The sequence below is a fragment of the Erithacus rubecula genome (genome assembly GCF_903797595.1).
Source record: "Erithacus rubecula genome assembly, chromosome: 26".
In the NCBI taxonomy this organism is placed as follows: Eukaryota; Metazoa; Chordata; class Aves; order Passeriformes; family Muscicapidae; genus Erithacus; species Erithacus rubecula.
The window spans coordinates 2,023,236-2,044,904 of NC_136678.1; the positions used below are offsets into that span (position 1 = coordinate 2,023,236).

The 21,669-nt window shown below is 49.8% G+C and overlaps 1 protein-coding gene across 1 annotated transcript; it reads right to left on the reverse strand.

The window, feature by feature from the left end:
- Nucleotides 1-17,994: 17,994 nt before the first annotated feature.
- On the reverse strand, nucleotides 17,995-21,244 carry KCNA3 (potassium voltage-gated channel subfamily A member 3). Its single transcript, XM_079327154.1, has one exon. It carries the CDS (start codon nucleotides 21,048-21,050, stop codon nucleotides 19,293-19,295), a length of 1,758 nt encoding a protein of 585 aa, XP_079183280.1. The 5' UTR covers nucleotides 21,051-21,244; the 3' UTR covers nucleotides 17,995-19,292.
- Between the last annotated feature and the right edge of the window lie 425 nt (nucleotides 21,245-21,669).

The window sequence follows — 21,669 nt, forward strand, 5'->3', positions numbered from 1 at the left end:
CCTGGCACATATTCTCTGCTAATGGGCCATCTTTAAACCAGCTGGGACAATCATCTTTATCTTTCCCACAGCCCATCCTCCCTCCAGGAGATATCTCCTGTTCATGGCCATTGAGTCCCAGTGCATGACTGATAAAATTCCATCATCCCACTGGGAGATGCTCCAGCCAGGGCAGGAGCCAAGCCTTTCCTACCCAGATAAAAACTGAGATTTGGAACACCAGAGCACCTTTCCCACTGGATTCCAGAGGAAAGCCAGATCTTTCCACATCATCCCTGGACCTTCAGAGGAAACTGCACCTTCTCCAGGAGCACTGCTCCAGCTGAACCACATCTGCCACTGCAGGAGGATGCAGCCACCATTGAATGGGACTGCTGCCACCACCCTGACTGACTGACGGGTGTCAGCTTGGATTCTGACTCTGGCAGTGTTTTGGGATTGTTCTTTGTAATACTGTATTTGTATTTTAATTTTCCTAGTAAAGAACTGTTCTTCCTATCTCCCATATCTTTGCCTGAGATCCCCTTAATTTCAAAATTATAACAATTTGGAGGGAGGGGTTTTACATTCTCCATTTCAAAGAGAAGCTGCTGCCTTTCTTGGCAGACACCTGTCCTTCAAACCAGGACACCACACATCAAAAAACCTGCAGCTGGAGATACCACAACCCTTCTGGGGAGCTGATACAGAGATCAAGGTCACAGCAGCAGGAGCTGCTAAAACCCACCTGGGAGAGCCCCTGATTTTGGGAGAGCCCAAAATCTGCCCTGCCACCCACAGCAGCCAGGAGTTCCCGTGGTGCCATCCAGCACAGCCACACTGAGAGGATTTGGGAGCTCTTGAGCTGGAGCTGACTTTACTCACCATGATCATCTTCCCCCAGTTGAGCTGGTATCCACTGCAAACCTTGAGAGCAGAGAGAGGTGAAACCACACAGAGCAGCTCCAGCACTCAGTGCTGCTTTATTGGACCCTCTTTGCCCCTATTCCTGAGGCCAACAGGATCAAGATGTTTTGGGGAGTTCAGGAATTTGAGGTTTTCTGTCACTGCTGAGCTGCCCTGGTGTGGTCCTGCTGCTGCTCTGCTCCTGCTGAGCCCCCAGATCAGCACCCACACCCTCTTGCACCATTTCCTCCTGGATTTCATTCCCAGAACTGGGATTTGCAGAAATAACCAAGTCACTTGGGATCACAGTCCATGCTCCTGGCTCAGTGACCGCTGAAATAAAATCCCCTTGCAGCAGCCAGGGACACAGCACAGCAACACCTGCATGCACAGCTCAGATCATTTTATCAAGGATTCATCAAACCATGGAATCTTGGAAAGTTCATCGTGTTTCACCCCCTGCCCAGATTCCTCCAGCCTGGCCTTGGCTGCTCCCAGGATGGGGCAGACACAGCTTCTCTGGGTGACACAAAAAAAACCAACTTCAACATTTTTAAACAGAAACCTAAACCTAAACTTTGACATTCTTTGGCCACCTTCACTTTTGGGTGAAGCTCCCAGACGTGTTTGTAGCCAAGAACAAGGTTTTCAAACAAGTTTTGCAGGATTTCCATCTGTGATCAGAGCAGGTGGCTCAGACCCCTCCTCCTGCACTCGTGTGCCCATCAGGGACATCCCTTCTTGTGCCACATTACCAACATTTTAGCATCATCTTCATCATCATCATCATCATCATCATCCCTTCAGTGACATCATCAACATTTTAAATCGTCATCATCAACATCCCTTCAGTGACATCACCAACATTTGAAGGGTTTGCCTGCAGCTCCCTCAGTCCAGGGGATGCTGGAAATGTGCAGATTTTACCCCAGGATTTTATTTCTCTAGCAGGGTAAATTTGACTCCTGTGAACAGCATTGAATTTCAGATTATTTCATGCTGAAATATGAGTTCACATGAAGGGACATTCCTCAAATCTCATCCTCACACCCCTTTTCCCATTTGGGAACCATTTTCCATTTTCCATCTCCTCTTCACCCACTTGAGTATCAAACACCACACGCTGCAGTTCAGCCTTTTTATTGAACTTTGCATATGAAAGAACAGTTTCAAGTTCTAATGAGAAAAAAAATTAAAAAATAAATTCAACATCAGGTAAAAAATCACGCAACTGAAAAAAAAAAAATCACTTTTTTTAACCAGGAATTGAACACAAGGCCCACACCATGGTGGAGTCACCAGGACAAGGGGATGCAGCAGCTGGTTTTAGCATCAGACTGATATTATAAAAAAAAACAAGATTAAAACAGTTGCAACACAGCTCACTGGCAAAACCAGAATTTAAGATGAACTCAGAGTAACAAGACTGCATTTAACATCTCCATTCCAAAATTGCATCACTCCTGTGGCACCTGATTAGTCAGGATTTAGAGATGAGTTCAGATTTCCAGTTGGATACACAGAATTTCCCAATATTGCACTGTCCATAGACCCGGTGCATGTCCCAGGTGTGACAATCATGGAAATATTTCTGCATTACCCACTTGCACATGTGAAGGAAGGAAAGCAAGTCAAAACTGTATCCAGCCATGTCCATCCTGGGAAGATTCCATGAAAATCAGTTGCATAGTAAAGGATGGGAAATTAAAAAACACCAGCTGGAGGATGATGTAAAGCCTCCCTTTTGCCACATTTTGGGGTCTCAGGTGATGAATTAAGAACCTGCTCTCCTTTGCAAGGTGCCAAATTCAGGAATCCCTGACCTCCAGCAGTGAGGGGGATTTTCCTGCACTTGGGATAGCCAAATTTAATTTCAGTGCTCCAATGGCAGCACGAGGGACGTGGTAGCCAACACAGCTTTGCATTAAAATCCCAATATTTCAGCCAATTCCTGACTACATTTCCACTTAATGCCTCTTGATTCACAATTCCAGCTCTACCCATGACTTGTGTGTTGCCAGGCAAATTGTCCTGCTCTGAAATCATCCTCTGGAATGGCAGTGATGCATTTAATACCCAGCAGTAGTGCCTGGCCTTGCAATGGTCAGAGATGTGTTATGGACAGCACCAGCCAGATCCACCTCAGACCATTCCCTTCACAGCTGCACTGATCATCACTGTGGACAAAGCAGGAAAAATGGGAAAAAGAAACATAATTTACCTGTATCAGAGGCTGGTGGAAAATATGGGGATTAGAATGTGTAAGCTAATTCACCCAGAGCTGCTTTGGCTTTAATCTCAGGTTGAAAGACAGACTTCCAGCTGGATTTGTGCAATGCAGGAGAGTGGGGAGCACTAAGGGAAGAAAAACCCATCTCAGAAATTCCTTAATTTTAAAAGGATTCAGTAGCAATAACAGCATTTGAACACCTGGCTCAGAGAACACCCAAGTGTGTGAGGTAATGAAGCCTCCAGCATGCTCCAGGCTGGATTCTGAGATGTCAATCCTGCAGGGTTTGCCTGGGGAAAGAGGCTGGGATGGGACTGCAGGAATCACAGAGTCACAAATTAATAGAATCCCAGGGTGGTTTGGGTTGGAAGAGACAGCTCATCCTGTTTCCATGGGCAGGGACACCTTCCAACATCCCAGGCTGCTCCAAATCCCATCCAGCCACTTCCAGGGATGGGGCAGCACAGCTGCTCTGGGCACCTGTGCCAGAACCTCCCCAAATCCTGACTTTTCCCCCAAATCCAGCAGGGCAGAGCAGCTCCCTCAGTGCCTCCAACATCCCATTCCAGCCTCAGTGCTAAACCCTGCCCCTGTGCTGTGTCCCTGAGCCTTCGTTAGTGCCCTGAAACACTTTTGGAGATCTTTTGCTTTCTAATTTTGCTGCCTTCTTAAACCAGCTTAAACCAAGGCATTAAAAGCTTTACATGACCCCACACCAGCCCTGCTCCCCAGATCCTCTTTTCCTGCCAGCAGAGCTCTCATCACTTTAATTGCACCCTAAAATTAAAAGGGGAAGGGTTGCTGCGTGCTCAGCCTCTCAAGAGCTCCGTCTGAGCACGACAGCTCCAGCTTGGAAGGGCTATGAATAAAGATGAGCAGCCTGCCTTGGGATGATTATGGGAATCAAAGCACGCTATTTTTTGGATCTTCTCTTGATGTCAGCCATCATTAAATCGCTCCTTTTTTTTTTGTTGTTGTTGCTTTATTTTTTAATCGGCTGGATACATTTTTAATTTGTCTTCCCTCGCCAAACGCAGCCATGCGCTGCCAGGGCTGTCCCAGCACCAGGCTGGGCTCAGAGTGGTGGCAACACAGATTAATACACTGGATTGACAGTGAAAGACCATCAAAAATCTCAGTTCTTGTGGAAAAGCACATTAACAGCCAGCTGGCTCAAGCACAAGGAACCCAAGAGCACGGAGCGACGTCGCCAGCGCCAGAATGTACAACACGAGGAGAGGTGGAATTTGGCAAGATTGTCATCAGTGTGAGATGCTTGGGCGTGGGTGGGACCCACCAACCCAGCCAGGTGAAGGAATAAGGTTTTTCCCATCACTTTAATAGTCAAAATACAGTTTTGAGCCCTAACAGAGAGATGATGTAACAAGTGGCTACTGAAAACAGACGAGGTATAATTATGTTACAGACACACACACACACACACACAACCATAAAAAAGCTCTGTAACACCGGTGAAAAATAAAAATAACTTTAGTACTGATACATTCTATTCCCCATTTTAAGGGCTACTAGATCATGTTCCAAAAGAAACTAAATATAACACCTTTGGGACCAGGGCTTCCCAAGATCCAGATCTGTGATGCAATCCAGAAAATCAATTTTCCTCCCATTAACGTGCCCTTGCCTGTTTGGGCAGCCTGGGGCCTCCCTCTTTTCATTGGGACTGGGGCTGTTTGCAGCCCAAACCCATCAGCACGGTGGGAAAGTGGCTTTGGGGTCAGCCTCTCATGATTTCAGAGCTGCTAAAGCTTTGCTCAGTCTCCTTTGCAGGCTCAAGAGCACACTGAGAACCTGTCACGCTGCAGGGAGGCTGCAAACAAATGTGTTTTGCAGCTCCTTAGTGGTTTGGGAGGTGAGGTGTCCCAAAAAAAAATTCAGCTCCATCTCCTCCAGCCTGCCCACAGCTGTCTATATGGCAGTGGGGAGAGCAAAGGGGAGAGGAATGGAGAGAAGCAATGGGGAGAAAAATGGGGAGAAAAATGGGGAGAAAAATGGGGAGAGCAATGGGGAGAGATGGGAAAGCACAGTGGGGAAGAGCAATGGGGAGAAAAGTGGGCAAGAGCAATGGGGGAGAGCAATGGGGAGAGGAATGGGGAGATGAATGGGGACTTCCCCATGATGGAAACAGCTCAGCCTCACCCCAAACACTGGACACTCCTCCTGCTCCTTTTAAAGGGCTCCTTTAAGGTCTGTGAGGTTTTATGGCCCGAGCAATAATTCATTTCAGCGCTGGGGTGAGGGGACAGCTCCTCTGTGCAGGGACAGGTTTGGCTGTGCTCGGAGCACTTTGCTGGAAGATCCCATGGAAAAACTCCCTCTCCTCACCCCACCAGGGGCTGGCCCCAGGGCAGGGCAGGGCCACACCGAGTTAATGAGAGCCACTGCTCTAATTAGCTGGAATTTGCGCGGCTCTCACAGCCCGGGTGTTTCCCCATTCCCTGGCGAGCCTTGGCACCCCCTGCTCGTCCCCATGGGCTCGGGGTCCTGCTCCATGTGCTCCCCCAGCAATCCTGGCCCCCATCCCAACCTCCCTCTGCACCCCGTGCTGTTACAGCCGTGCCAAACCCAGGTGCCAGCAGCACCAGCCCCTTCTCCTCCATTTACCCACAGCCACGGGGTTTTTTCCATGCTGGGAATAAATGCAAGAGGAGCAATGTCCTACTGAGAGCCAGATCTATATTTGCTCTTCATTCTCCAACTGATTAAATTGACTAAAACTGCTGGGTTTAACACATTTTCTTCTTTTCACACTCTCAGCTCATTCTGCCCAACCTGCACCTGTGCAGAGCCCTGGAGATTTCTGTGTTTGGGGCTCCCAAGCCCTTCTGCCATGAACAAAGTCTCCACCACCAGTGGTGCACCTGCAGGAGGAATTGCAGCCAAGAAATGATCTGTGTTTAAAAAACAAACAAAAGGAACGTGACCTCACCAAAGCTGACACATTCCGTGGAAGGATCACATCATTTCCCAGCGTTAAGGGAATCTCTCAACCCGAATTTCAGCTGTTTGTGTGCAGAGTTCTCATTCATCTTCAGAGCCCTTCTGCAGGACAGAAAGGTGGTGCAGACAGTTGGCTGCTTTGCCTTGAATATTCCCGAGTTTTCCCATTTCCAAGCTTCCTTCCAGGGGCTGGTTCCTGTGCATCCTCACTGGGATTCCCCTCCAGGCATCCCCCCAGTGTCTCCTGTGGATGTTCTGTGTGAAATGTAGGTAAACAGCTCCCCTGGGGGAAGGATCCAGGTTTTGGTGCTTCCCTCTGGAGGAGTGGAGCTTGCTCCACCTTCCAGGTGCCTTCTGGGGACCTCAAGGCTTGTCCTTGGACACCAAACACAATCAGCAGCATCACCTCAAGGGTTGCTTCACACACAATGATTTTGGTTCCTGTTCCCTCCCCTTGAGCAGCCTCTGCTCCAGAGGAGGCTCCAGCTCACTTGGTTCTGTCCAGTCCAAATGACCATTCCCAACCATTCCCAGGGAATTCATGCAGGCAAAGATGTTCCTGTGCTCATCTGAGTCTCTCCAACACTTTTTTACACCCTTAAATCCAACAGTGTTACAAATTTCACTCTGCTCCTCTGATGGAGGGTTTCAGCCTCTAAGCTGGGATGGAGGCAGAATGAGCAGGTGGATGAGGATGGGGAGGGGGAAAAGGAGAAACTGGAAGCAGGAGAGACCATCAACCCCTCTGCCATTTGCATTTTTCCCTTTGCACATCATTTATCCCTTTGCACATCATTTATCCCTTTGCACATCATTTATCTCATGGCACCAGGGTAATACTGATCCCTGCAGCCCTGGGAAACACAGTGAGCTTGTAGAATGCCCAGCTTTAAGAGCTTCCCAGTCCAGCATGGGCAACCCACAGCTCCAAACCTGCCATCAAAAACCTCAATGTGCAAGATGAAACAGCAACAGGCAAAGGAGGGATGGAATTCCCAATTATTACAGAATTAGGCAGCACTATAATGTTCCCACAAGACTGGAGTACTGTGGAAGTGCAGACAAGGGTAGAGAGGATCTCATGAAATTAAGCAGGAGCATGGTCAGCCAAGATTTGAGTTTTTAGACTTTTCCTACCCTGGAAATTCAATTTGTTCTTAGTTTTTTGTGGAGTGATCCTGATAGCAAGGCACAACTGTTGGACACCCCTTCCCTCAGCACCAGCAGAGATGTTTCTTGCTAAATAAGGACTTGAAGTAAATCACAGCCTTTGGTACAGCACAGAGCTACTTATAAAGGGCATTTCCAGGAAAGTGAGAAAAATGGAACGGGAATTATTCCCAAAGAGCTGAGAACAACCCGTGGCCTTCACCAGGGAACAGCAACTGCAGCTGAATTTCCCCCACTCCCTCCCACCCCCAGCAAAACACTTGGACTGAGTTTTAGCAGCTCTCCTTTCTGGTTGCTTCATCTTTCAAGAAACTTTTTTAAAAAATAAAGTTTAAAAAAAAAAGACTGAAATAATGTCCAAGTGACTTCCACCTCTCCTCCTCCTTTTTCCTGGCTTTGCTCAGTCTCGTTATATTGCACATGAGTCGAAGATAATCTGGCTCCAAAGATGTTCCCTTCTACATAATGCACTTGTTAGAAAACACAGATAAGGTGGGAAATATTCCATATATAAGCATATATATATGAAATATGGGCTGGGTTTAGCTGGGGAGGACAGGCCCTCTGTCAGTCGAGTCCACGGCAGCGTCGGTCACATGTCGGGGATTTAGGAAATTTGTCCTTTTCTTGGAAATGTTTTATTTCTCAACACAGTCCTGAAGGTCTTCATTTCAAAACTTCTTCTGTGACCTGTTGGGTAAAACAAAGAACCATTTTATGCACAGCCTGCTTTAGAAAACAAGAACAGGTTGTTTTTTTAGAAGTGGAAAAGGTTGCACATTTGTCCCCCTGACAAATTCCCAACTCCATTTTCCACTAATGAAAAATGAACATTTTCTATTTAAAATCTTTAATGGACAAGATGTCACACAGTCTAAAGTGAGCTAAAGATGGGGGAAAGATTCATTAAATATATTCTTGTTATTAACTGTTATCTCACATTAACAGCAAGTTCCAAACCCAGAATAATTAGTGCCAAGTGGGTTTTCCTCATGTTTTTATCCTGATCAAGCTGGGTTTGTTCTGACTTGATGGAATTCATGAGATATTGAGCAACTGGTTGATTTTATAAATCCAGTCCAGGTGATGGGAGGAGCCAGGGCTGATCCCACTCCCAGATCTTGGACTGTGGAGTTGCTCCCATAGAGCTCAAACCCAAAATCCCTTTTTGATGTAGGGATGGGGGTGTCCAGAAAAGGGCCCAAAAAACCCGATTTCTGCAGTGCCTGAATTGCATCCATGGCTCTCCACTCAAGGGACTGGCTGCCATTTTAATATAAGGAGATGCTCTGCTCTGCGTTTGAGACATTGAAATTTCTAGAAATTTCATGCAAGTTTTTATCCCTCTCATCTTCCAAAAAATCTTTGTTCTGCCTTTACTTCACACTGTGGCAACTGGATTTTTCCCAGATCAGATTGTCTGAGCAAGGTGCTTCATTAGCATCTGGTGATGAGGGGAAGCTTGGGAGGAGCTGCAGTCACAGCTCAGAGCCCAGCCTAAGGCACCAGGACCTACCTGGTCCCAGCTCAGCCCCAAAAATCAGCCTGTTTTCCCCAAAGGGAGAGACAGGATGGAGATAAGCCAGGTGGGATCCATGCACTGAGGGGGGAGAGATTCTCTCTCTGGATGCTGCAGGGATCAGGATGTGGGGATGGAGATGCTGCAGGGTGAAGCTGCAGCAGTAATGAGGATGTGGGAATGAAGCTGCAGGGATGATGAGGGTGCAGGGAAGATGTTGCAGAGATAATGGAGATGCAGGGATAGTGAGAATGCAGGGCTGATGATGCTGCAGGGAGAATGATGTTGCAGCTATGATGAAACTGCAGATGAAGTTGCAGGGATGAAGTTTAGGGATGAAGAGGATGCAGAGATGGAGTTGCAAAGACTATGAAGATGCATTTGGAGGGATGATGAGGATGTAGGGATGGTGATGCTGCAGGGATGAAGTTGCAGGGAGGATGAAGATGCAGCTGTGATGAAGTTGCAGGGATAATGAGGATGCACAGAGGATGATGTTGCAGCTATGATGAAATTGCAGATGAAATTGCAGGGATGAAGTTATAGGGATGATGAGGATTCCAGGATGAAGTTTATGGATGATGAGGATGCATTTGGAGGATGATGAGGATATAGGGATGGTGATGTTGCAGGGATGAAGTTGCAGTGATGAGGAGGATTCCAGGATGAAGTTTAGGGATGATGAGGGTGCATTTGGAGGGATGATGAGGATGTAGGGATGGTGATGCTGCAGGGATGATGAGGATGCACAGAGGATGATGCTGCAGCTATGATGAAATTGCAGAGATGAAGTTGCAGGGATGATGAGGATGCAGGGATGGTGAGGATATAGGGGTGTAGGAATGATGCTCCAGGGATGCCAAAATCCAGCAGAGAAAGGAAGGAGATGGGAATTCCTGCCAGGAGCAAAGATCCCCTTGAGAGGCAGTGCAGCACTGGGGGAATGAGCCTCCAGAGGGGCTCAGTGCTCCAAGCAAGGATCTCAGCCCAGCAGCTCAAGCAGCAGCTAATCCTCAAGTGCCAGCAGGACTATTCCTGGGCTTAAAGCTAACAGGGCTTTCTGCTTTATTAGACTGGGCTTGCTGGAGGATTAAACCCCTCCCACCTGCCAGCTGGGAAGGGCTCCAAACTGCCAGGATCCTCAAGGATCACTGGAGCATTACACACTCAGTAAATAAATAAATACACAAATTAGACCCAAACAGCACCTCCAGCCCAGGAAATACCACTGGGCAGGAAGGTGATGGTGGAGTTGGCACTCTGCTGATGAAGTGGTAAATAACAATTTTAATTCCCACCAGGCAAATAATCCAGTGCTTTGGGGTACCCTGGAGCCTTCCCAAGCTGTATCCTTGCCAATGAAGAAAGAAATGCCAAATCCCCAGCCTGACAATGGTGTCATTTCTCTGGATCCAGTAAGAACAGCAGTGGTAGTGAGAGTCAGCAGCATTCAGGATCTATTGCTGCTCGGGCTCCTGAAGGGATCCAGATGTCTTTCCATTGTCCAGGGGTGAGGAAATCCTCTCCATCCCAAGAGAAATAGAGGATATTAAACAGCAGCCATAAAAATTAGATGTTTTTAAATTGGCTGAGCCAAATAACTTGTATCTAAACACTCAGAGCTGGCAAAACAACTCCTGGGAGTGCAAATAGTGAGATTCTCCTGAGTCCTTCCAGAGGACTGGAAAACAGCTCCTGTTTGGGACAGTTTTTAAGGGATAAACAAAGTGACATGCAAAAATGATGGGTCTGACCATCCCAAACAATTTGCTGAAATGGCTGAGAGTCTTAATACAGAATGAAAGAGGAAGATTTCACTGATGCCAATCAATACAGGTTTTCTGTTAAGAAAACACATCTTATCAAATTAACTGATATGTCTGGCTGAGTCCCAGGCTTGGCTGATAAAGGTGCTTGTGTAAAGGGAATTGCATGGCTGTTTGGCCAAGAAAAAAAACAGGAATAAAGCCAAATTCCCAGGAGATGTCCCAAGTGAGAAACCCAGCTGGATCCAGATCATGTTCCCCACTCTCTCCTCCTCAGGCTCACTGTGTTTTTTCAGAGCATCTTGCAACCAGGATGGGAGAGACATCCCTGAAAATTTCCAGCCCTGGGAGAGAACAGCCCAGGCTTGTTTCTGATACTGCAGAAAGATTTCCTGCCTTAATTCCAAGGGATTTAAAGTGTGGGATGTCATCCAGCACCTGCACCCACCGAGCTGCAGGCAGAGGTAGAGAATCCCTCAAACCTTCAGTGCTACACCCAGTTCACAGCAATTCCTTCCTCATCCCTCCTGCAAACTCAAATTCCCAGCAGCCAGGGCCATTTTAAAGCTGAAATTTCTTCTGTCTTGTTTCTGACCTGCTGCAACAGTGTGAGGTTAGATTGTCAGAGAGAAAAGCAGCTCAGAGCAGAGACCAGCAAGGAAGGAGAAGAGGGTTCTCAGCTCTAAATTCACCAAGATTTGAGGGGAAATGGGCCAGAAGGGTGGGAAAGGGAAGATGCAGAGTGAAGAAATCACAAGAGAGGAGGATGCTGATGGGGAGCTGAAGGCAGAGCAGGCAGCTTGGGAAGCTGTGTGAAACCTCAGGCTGCCCTCCAGCCAAGGGAAACAACTGAATTATTGGGGTACCCAGGGCAGGGTTGCAGCTTTTGCAGCCTCAAGAAAGCTGAATTCCATAAAACCCTTGGAGGAGCCCTCACTTTTCTCTCTGTGTTCCAAAACTGCCTCTTCCTTCCCTGGGAGTTTCATTGCAAACATTTCCTGGACCTGTGGTGCCATTTCCAGCTGGGGAAACTGAGGCACGGGGGAGCAAAGCCAGGGAGCAAATCCCAGAGTGCTGACACCCCCCAGCCTGGGACAGGGACACATTTCCCTGGGGAACCAACCCAAACACCAACCCAAACCTGCAACAGGCTCATCTTCCCCACAAGCCACACATCCAACCTCAGCCCACCCAGCCAGGGTGGGCAGAGACACTAAAAAAATGAGATGCAACCACTGGAGCAAAGCAGCAGAGCTGCAACAGCCTCAGGAGAGCTTTGGAATCACAAGTGTCACGGAAATTAATCATTCCTAATGACAGGAATGGTGGATTTGTCTTTACAAACGAGCTGTGGGTCTGCTGGTAGATAAAACCAGCACTGGGAGATAAAAGAAACAATGGGATGGATTTCACTGATTGGTGAAAGGAAAAGATATTTGCTTTTATAAACGAACTGTAGGTTTGCTGGTAAATTAAATTGAATATTGGAAGATGAAAGAAGCAGTGAGGGAAAACTATGAATTTTGTAAGAATTAAAAATTAAAAGGGGGGTTGTACATTAGAGGGGAATCTCAGGTGTCAGGTGTTTGGGAAGTCTGTGCCTCTCAAGTGCCTCAGCAATGGGGAAAGAGAGAGGGAAATGCAGCTGGGAAAATAAGATAAATAGAGGTACATATAAATAATATAAGTATTATATAATAAATATAAATAATAAATAATAATATATTATATAATAATGCTAAATATAATATAATATAATATAATATAATATAATATAATATAATATAATATAATATAATATAATATAATATAATATAATATAATATAATATAATATAATATAATATAATATAATATAATATAATATAATATAATATAATATAATATAATATAATATAATATAATATAATATAATATAATATAATATAATATAATATATTGTAATATATTTCTATTTATATAAATATTGTATAGATATAAGTAATTTATATATTTTAATTATAATTATAAGTAGAAATAGAAATAGAAATAGAAATAGAAATAGAAATAGAAATAGAAATAGAAATAGAAATAGAAATAGAAATAGAAATAGAAATATGATAAAAGGAGGCTGCATCCTCCAAAAATTCGAGAGATCCCAGGGGAATGCCCCATAGATTCTCTCTTTATTGGAATAAAGCAAAAAGAATTCCTCTGTCTCCTTTTTGAACACAAACCTCTGGTGTTTGTGGGTTAATTTTGCTGACACTGAGCAGTGGCTGAGCCGGGGTCTCACCGTGAGTGGCAGAGCCATGAGGGAACAGCAGCATCAGGAGCATTCCAGCTCCTCCCGGCTCCAGGGAGAAGCTGAAGGAGATGGGAGACATGTTCTGATTTATTTGAGCGTGTCTCTGTTGATAAGGAGGAGGAAAGTGACGCTGCCCTGCGGGGAGGTTTCCCTGCCCTGCTGCCGAGCATCCTCAGCACGGGAAATTCAGGCTGTGAGCAGGCACAGAGCGAGCCCTGTGGGTGTCACAGCAGCACGTTCGCGGGTCATCGTCTGAGGAAAAGCACAGAGAGGCTCACAAGGTGTGTGTTTGTGGATGAGATTTGCCAGAAATTGGGATAAAAGGGATCCAGCTGTGAGGGTGGTGCAGTGTTGGACATTGCACATATCCCTCTGCTACACACAGGATGGTTTTCAGGAGTAAAAATGGGGATTCAGTGAGTGACAAAGGGCAGGAGACCATTGTCAGGGGGAAAAACACCCCTGGGACAGGAACAGCATCACACTCTGGGACAGGGACAGCATCACCCCCCTGGGACAGGGACAGCATCACACCCGGGGACAGGGACAGCATCACACCCGGGGACAGGGACAGCATCACAGACAGGGACAGGGACAGCATCACCCCCAGGGACAGGGACAGCATCACCCCCTGGGACAGGGACAGCATCACACTCTGGGACAGAGACAGCATCACCCCCCTGGGACAGGGACAGCATCACACCCGGGGACAGGGACAGCATCACACCCAGGGACAGGGACAGCATCACAGACAGGGACAGGGACAGCATCACAGCCCTGGGACAGCATCACACCCTGGGACAGGGACAGCATCACCCATCAGCCTGTTTGGGGACCAAGGACAGAGTGAAAGGTCCCAATTGTACCCCAGGCTCGACCACAGCAGAGCCAGGAGAGCTTTCGCTGGAGCAAGATCTGTGAGGGACAAGGAAATGGGGCTGGGGTCACCCTGCAGGGATCCCCTGGGGCTGGGGTCACTCTGCAGGGATCCCTGGGGTCACTCTGCAGAGATCCCCTGAGATTTGGGTCACCCTGCAGGGATCCCCTGGGGCTGGGGTCACTCTGCAGGGATCCCTGGGGTCACTCTGCAGAGATCCCCTGGGATTGGGGTCACCCTGCAGGGATCCCTGGGGTCACTCTGCAGGGATCCCTGGGGCTGGGGTCACCCTGCAGGGATCCCTGGGGCTGGGGTCACTCTGCAGGGATCCCTGGGGTCACTCTGCAGGGATCCCTGGGGTCACTCTGCAGAGATCCCCTGGGATTGGGGTCACCCTGCAGGGATCCCTGGGGTCACTCTGCAGGGATCCCTGGGGCTGGGGTCACTCTGCAGGGATGTGTCCCTGCCAGGGATGACTCTTCCCTAAGGCACAGCTGGGACTGGAGCCTCCTCCTGGTCCCAGTCTCATTTCTCACCAAAAACTCACCAGCCCCTGAAATGGATCCAACACCCTCCACTGCTGGACAAGTGATTCCCAGCTGGGACGAGGCACCTCAGGGCACCCAAAATATCCCCCAAATGTCCTCCTCAAAGTGGTGATGGCCATGGCCCAGGACTGTTTCCAAGGAAAAGAAGCACAGCTCCATCCCTCTGTGCTCAATGCCCACCTCTGGCACGGGGAGAGGGCTGATGCCACCCTGCTGGGATTTATGCAAACCCACTGGGACTGCCTGGACCTCAGCATGCAAACAGCACCCAGGGGAGTAGGAAAAGGCAGCAACATCCCATTCTTAACACATCCTGCAGCTGTTCAACACCCCCAAAACCCAGCCAAGGGCTGGATCCAGAGCAGAGGAGCAGCAGCAGCTCCATAGGAGGGGGAGCTCCCAGGATATGGCCCTGGAAATATGGAATGATCAAATGCTTCAGGTTGGAAGGGACCTTAAGGATAATCTACACAAAGATCATGTAACATCCAGAAATCCCTTATTTCCCTGCTCCCTTCAACAAGGATGTCGTGGCACTGAGCTCTCCTCCCAGAGCTGAGACTGAAGGGCAAAACAAGGCACAGTTAAACCCTGTTTGCCTGTTTGCACTGCCAGGTTTGCAGCTCACCCAGAGGCGGTTCCTAAAGCATTTAAAAACAGGGAAAACCAAGCTCTGCTTCCCTCCGGCGGCGGCGGAGCCGCCCTGCGCTCGCACCAAGACATGCATATTTTAAAAGCTTGGCAGGAGAGGGCTCCAAACTACACAATTAAACAGATTTTACACACAGCGCTCCCCGTACACGCCAAGCACCGCCAAACACTCTCCTTGTGCTACATCCCTGCAGGAGAGACCCCTGCGGAGCACTGACCCTGGCTCTGCCATTCTGCCGGGGAAAGCGCTTGTCTGCCCTTTGCCGCTGCTTAATTGCCCATAAACTGCGGATTGAAAAACAAAAACGATTTCTTTTGTCAAGGGATGGAGCGGGAACAATTGCCTGGGAAGAAATTTAACCCTCCTGGAGGAAAGGGATATCTCCAGCCCTTGTCTGTGTCCACACGTGGGGTGGGATGGATACTGCTCTGCTCCGGCCACCCCAAGCACCCGAAGGGCACCTATTGTGCTGGAGAACAACAGAACCTTTTGAAGGAGCTCAGGCCTGACAACACACACACAAAAAAAAGGGCAAAGAAGCAGGAGAAAAAGGTGATGGTGTCAAAGTACCAAGTGGAGGAGCCAGGCTTGCAGCTGATGTACCTCCCAGCACCAAGGATGTGTTTCAAGGTGCATTCAGGGATGAAAATACAGGCAGAGGGAAAGGGGAACTGGCAGGAGTCTGTAAGAAGAGATAACAGGAGATACAAGCCCCCAGTGCCCCTATGTGGGGGTTGGAACAAGATGTTCTTTAAGGTTGTTTTCAAGCCCAGCCTTTCTGTGACTCTGTGATAAACTGAAGGCATCCACAGAGGGCTGCCCTGGGGTGGAGCTGCCCCTTCCCTCACTGCCACCTTCAGTGTCACTGTGTCTCTCGGGTGACAGGGAGGCAGTGCAGACCACCCTGGGATTACCCAGAGCTGCAGAGACCCTCTCCTGCTCTTGGGGTGCTGGGAAGCACCAGGAGCCCTTGGCAATGCCCTTCCCAATATTTAATGTCATAAGCGGAGTCTGGGTGGCCTCTCCCCTAATGCTGCCCCTCCAAGCACTTAGGGACAGGCCAGCCCAACACAGCAAGGCTCCTCTGGAACTCCCAGTGGCTGCTGAAACAATTCCCTGTCCCAATGGGGCACAGGGCAGGAGATCAGAGCCACTGGAACAACAGCTGAGCATGGAGAGCCCCATGCTTCAGGGATCTCTCCAACACAACATGTGCAGCAGGCAGCTCCAGAGAAGCTGTCAGACCACGGAACAGAAGGTTTTTATCAAAGCCACTGAATGGTTTGGGTTGGAACAGATCCTAAAGATCATCCAGCTGCAGCTCCCTGCCATGGGACACCTTCCACTAGAGCAGGTGCCTCAAGTGGATCCTCTTCCCCCACTGGATGGTTCCCACAGGACAGCAGAGAGGGCAGAACACCCAAAAAATATCCCCAGCTTCCCACTCTCACTCTTTGGGGTGTATCTAAAAGATAAAGCAGTGAATTTTTGTCTTTCAGTGATACCACTCAGCACTGAAAAGTATTTTTCTGAATGGGGAAAATGGGGAAATTTAAGTTAGGTATTGGTTGCCCAGAGCAGCTGTGGCTGCCCCTGGATCCCTGGGAGTGTCCCAGGACAGGCTGGACAGGGCTTGGAGCAACGTGGGGTGGTGGAAGGTGTCCCTGCCCATGGCAGGGGTGAGACTGGATGATCCTTATGGTCTCCTCCCACCCAAACCATTCTGGAATTCTACCAGAGCCAAACTGCCTTTTACCCCAGTGGGTGAAGTGGTTTCCTTGTCACCTCTTCCATAAAGAATCTTTTACTGTCAATAAAATCCCTTTGAAACTACTCTGCTCCTCCAAAATCAGGCAGGGAGGAATCAGGAAAACAAACTAACAACCTGCAAAGTCTCTGCTTATTTTAGATGACAAAGAAACTGAAAATTGTTCTGTGCCATTTCCAGGAGAAGATGTGGTTTCCATGCAGCTGCCAGGGGGAAAACCCAGAACTCATCTGTAAACTCTCCTGAGTGCAACGTTTCCACTGCTCTTAAACTCAAACCCTCCTTTTAGGAATAGGCATGTGGGAAAGCTTTAACAACAATAAAAAGAGAATAACAATAAAAAGTGAGAGCTCGTAGGCAGAAATGACATTTCAGCCCACTGCAGCCTGGGGAAATGGCACACTGAGGTGTTCCCACTTATCCCAGACAAGGAAACCCAGGGATCTCAGGTTTGTAAATTCCCTTGATGTTTCACAGCATCTCCCTAATAAAGATCACCTCTTGGACCCTCAGCTGATGAAAAATCTGGTAGTCAATAAATAATCACACCCCAGGCATCCAAGGAGGGGCTCTGATGTTTTTCTTGGGTTTATTGACTGTGGCTAAGGGAGGGTGCTGCAAACCATCCAGATCCTTCTGACTCTGGGAAAAATTCCAGCTAACCTCAATTTTGGCATGGCCAGCATTTCTCAGGACAAGGCCCCCTCTCCACAGCTTTGGGAATGGTGTGACTTGCACAAGTTGGGGCCAAATTTCTCTTTGCTGTAAGTATTTAACAGCATTCCATGTGCTACCTTGAAGGAATTTGGCTTTTTTTAACCCAAAATCCAGCAAAACTGAGCAGAGCTGGAGCCAAAGCTCTCGAGGCCAAGCTGCTTTTGGCCTGTGTCAATGGCAGGGGCTGGATGGGAGCACTAAACCACTGAAATCACCTTTTTTAGCACAGAAGTGAAGTAATCCAGCTGCAGAGAAGCAGCAGGGTTTTCCTCCTCTCACAGCACTAAAAAGCAAATACAATCAGAGGAGCTACAGGATGTGATCCCACTTTATCAAACATGTATAAAAATACCCGAGAGCAGCAGGATAAGCTGGAGAATAAAAGTGGAGAGCGTGGGGTTTGTCCAAAAAAGCCCAACACTGTGACTCCACTGAACTCTCCCCGTGCAAAGCTCACCTGATCCCATCAGATGTCCCACGGCCCCTGGTGCACACGTGAAGATGAAGCTGGTGGTTTTTCCCATGGTGGAGTTTTTGGTTGTTTTTCAATCCTGTTTTTCACTTGTTTCACAAAGCTGCCGAGGTTCCCTGGCCAAGCTTCCCCGTGCCAGCTCCCACTGGGTTTGGGGTGGTTGTCAGTGGAGCAGGATGAGCCTCACCCCCAGATTCCAGTGCCAGGGTGAGGGATGGGGGGTCTGGGGGTGTTATTGCCTGTGGATGCTTTGTGGGGCACATAGGAAACAGGAAGGGGGTGCAGAGCCACGATGTCTGGTGGGGTGGAGGAGCTGGAACCATCTGGAAAAGGCTTTTTGCGGGAAGAGCGAGGACCAGGGGGGATGGGAGAAGGGATGCCATGACAACCTTTGGGGGTTTCCCAGGAAACCATGGTCGCCATGGAAACTGCATCACTCCGGTCGGAATTAGTGACTTCCGCTGGAAGGCGTGTTCGCCACTTTAATCTTCTGGTGATAAGCGGCCGCAGCTCTTCCCAAGGCAGTGCAAAAAGAGGCGCAAATGTCCCTTTGTCTCCGGCTGGGCGGGCCGGAGCTCCGGTCGTGGATCCTGCTGCCTGCCGACATCGCCCCCCAAAACATCCCAGCCTGCCTCTCCTCTCCCTCCTCCCGCACACATCCCTGCCGCACCGCCACAAACTCGACATCGGAGGAAACAATCCCATCAGGTTACAGGGGAAGGGAATCCAGAATAGAAAACGAAGGCTTAGGGATTTTTTTTTTTTTTCTATTTAAATCAGCATTGATTGCACTCGGTCTCTGACCAGATTAGAATTTCATAAATGAGCTAATGGGGAGAAAAAGGGAATCTGGGATGTGCCCGTAATGGCACATCACATGTTTCAATATTAAGCATCATTTAACGATGTGGTAACAGAGACTCTCTGCAGAATTAAATGGGTATTTCCTCCCAGCCCCCTCCCAGTACGCTCTGCCTCATGTTCTCCCCGTTCCTCCACCCAGCCCGGATTTGTTAATCCAACAAGTTATTTTATGTGATGGAAGGGAGATTGGCCACACACTGCCCTTAGGGAAAGAGGGGGAAATTCGGAAGCAAAGCAAGAGGTTCCCCAAAAGCCTGAAAAGCAAAGCAGCCCTGCAACACGTTGCAGAACAAACACCTGTTTTGACAGTGAGTGTGGTTTGTCTTCATCTTCCTTCTCATTACCCTTTAGCTGTCCTCTTCTTCAGAGAATTTTAAATCCTTTTACTTTTGGATCTTTAGAAAGGAAGGATCTAAAAAAATAAAGGTATAAAAACGAGGGCACACACAGACCGACGATGGTGCATGTTCCACACAACACCGACACACAGTCACTTTGCATCATTATTGGTATTGTTATTGGTATTGTTTTACCGCATCCTCGGGATTTGCTGCCGATCGTTTGGTTTGGGTTTGTTTTAAACATCCGTAAAGATCTTTTTGATGTTCACACAGTTGGGATTGTTTGTGGTTGTGCAGTTGCCTGCTTTAAAGGCAGCCTGTTTGAATGCACTGTGATTGATCCCCCCTTCCTCGATCACCATGTACTCGGACTTGCTGAGGGTGGAATTGCTGCGAGCCTTCTTCATCTCCTCGCTGGACGAGAGGTGCTGGCAGCTCCCGACGTGCATGTACTGGGCTTGCTCCTCACCCTCCGTCTCGCGGTGGTAGAAATAGTTGAAGTTGGAGACGATGACGGGCACGGGCAGGGCGATGGTCAGCACGCCCGCGATGGCGCACAGAGACCCCACGATCTTGCCCCCGATGGTGATGGGGTGCATGTCCCCGTAGCCCACGGTGGTCATGGTGACCACAGCCCACCAGAAAGCATCAGGGATGCTGCTGAACCCCGAGCTGGGGTCGTCGGCTTCCGCGAAGTAGACGGCGCTAGAGAAGAGGATGACGCCGATGAAGAGGAAGAAGATGAGCAAGCCCAGCTCCCTCATGCTGGCCTTGAGGGTCTGGCCCAGGATCTGCAGCCCTTTGGAGTGCCGGGAGAGCTTGAAGATCCTGAAGACCCTGACGAGGCGGATGACTCTGAGGATGGCCAGGGACATGGCCTGCTGGCCGTTGCCCTGCCGCTCAGCCAGCTCCGTGCCCAGCGTGATGAAGTAGGGGATGATGGCCACAATGTCAATGATGTTCATGATGTTCTTGGAGAAGGTGGCCTTGCTGGGGCAGGCAAAGAAACGGACCAGCAGCTCAAATGAGAACCAGATGATGCACAAAGTCTCCACCACAAAGAAAGGGTCGGTGAAGGATGACACCATGGAAGCGGCCGAGGATGAGGAGTTGGTGAAGACATCAGGTGGGAGAGGGCCACCGCCTGTCCCGAAGGTCCCCCCAGTTCCCTCATAGTCATGGTCATCCCTGAACTCGGGCAGGGTCTCCAGACAAAAGATGACAATAGAGATAAGGATGACCAGGACAGAGACAATGGCGATGCCTCGGGCCGGCCCGGAGCTCTCGGGGTACTCGAAGAGGAGCCACACCTGGCGCTGAAACTCCTTCTCGGGAAGCGGCCGCTGCTCCTCCCGAATGAAACCCTCGTCCTCCCGAAACTTCTCCATGGCCTCCTCCCCCAGCTGGTAGAAGCGGATCTCCTCGGAGAAGATGTCGATGGGGACATTGACGGGACGCCGGATGCGCCCACCCGACTGGTAGTAGTAGAGGATGGCGTCGAAGCTGGGCCGGTTACGGTCGAAGAAATACTCATTGCGGAGGGGGTCGAAGTAGCGCATCCTCTTGCGGGGGTCCCCCAGCAGCGTCTCGGGGAACTGCGCCAGGGTTTTGAGCTGTGTCTCGAAGCGCAGCCCCGAGATGTTGATGACCACGCGCTCGCAGCACTCGTGCTCGGCGCTGCCCGCGGGCTGCCCGGCGGGCACGGCCGGCGCCGGGGGCTGATCGTAGCGCTCCCCGCCCAGCAGCGCCGGGGGATGCTGCCCTTCCTCCGGAGAAGGGTCTCCGCCGCCGCCGCCGCCGCCTCCCACCACGGTCATGCTGCCTTCCTCCCCTTCCTCGCCCTCCTCCTCGTGCTGCTGCTGCGGGCGGGGGGCGGCGGGGGGCAGGGGCTCGCTGTAGCCCAGGTTGTGGTGGCTGCTGCCCGAGCCGCCCCGCGGCTGCCGGCCGGCGGAGGAGGCGGCCGGAGAGTAGAGCAGGCTGCGGCGCTCGTCCATAAAGGTGTGGGGCGGAAGGGGAAGGGAGGGGAGGGGGGGATCGGAGAGGCGGCAGCCGAAGCCTCTTCTTCCTCCTCTTCTTCCTCCTCTTCCTCCTCTTCCTCTTCTTCCTCCTCCTCCGGGCGGAGAGGGAGCAACAGCCGCCCAACTCCTCCAGCGGCTGCCGCTGCTCTGAAGAGCTGAGGCTCTTCTCAAAAAATCCGCCCCCAGCCCTGGCACCGCCTCGCTCAGTCACCGCTCCCGGAGACACCCACCGGCCCCCCGGCCCTGCCCCGCAGCCCCCCGGCCCTGCCCTGCTTGGGGGAGCCCCATCCCTCCCCCAGGCAGCGCCCAGGGGCTTCAGTCTCCTCCCCGGAGCATCCTCTGCTGCTCGGCGGGCTGCAAGCACGGACAGAGGTTTTTTTCCTATCAGAACCGCTGCCTAGAAAGAGTTGTTCTGCCCTTCCCCAGTGAAATGCAGTTTTGATTCTGAATTTTGGGGTTTGCCTGTTGGTTTTCAGCGCAGTTTCACTCGGTGGGAGGCTGTGGGCAGTGGAAAGCCGACAGCGTGGCCAGAACCAACAGTTGTTTTGAATCAAGGTCTGGGTTAGGCTGGGGTTGTTTTCCTCTGTCTAGGAGA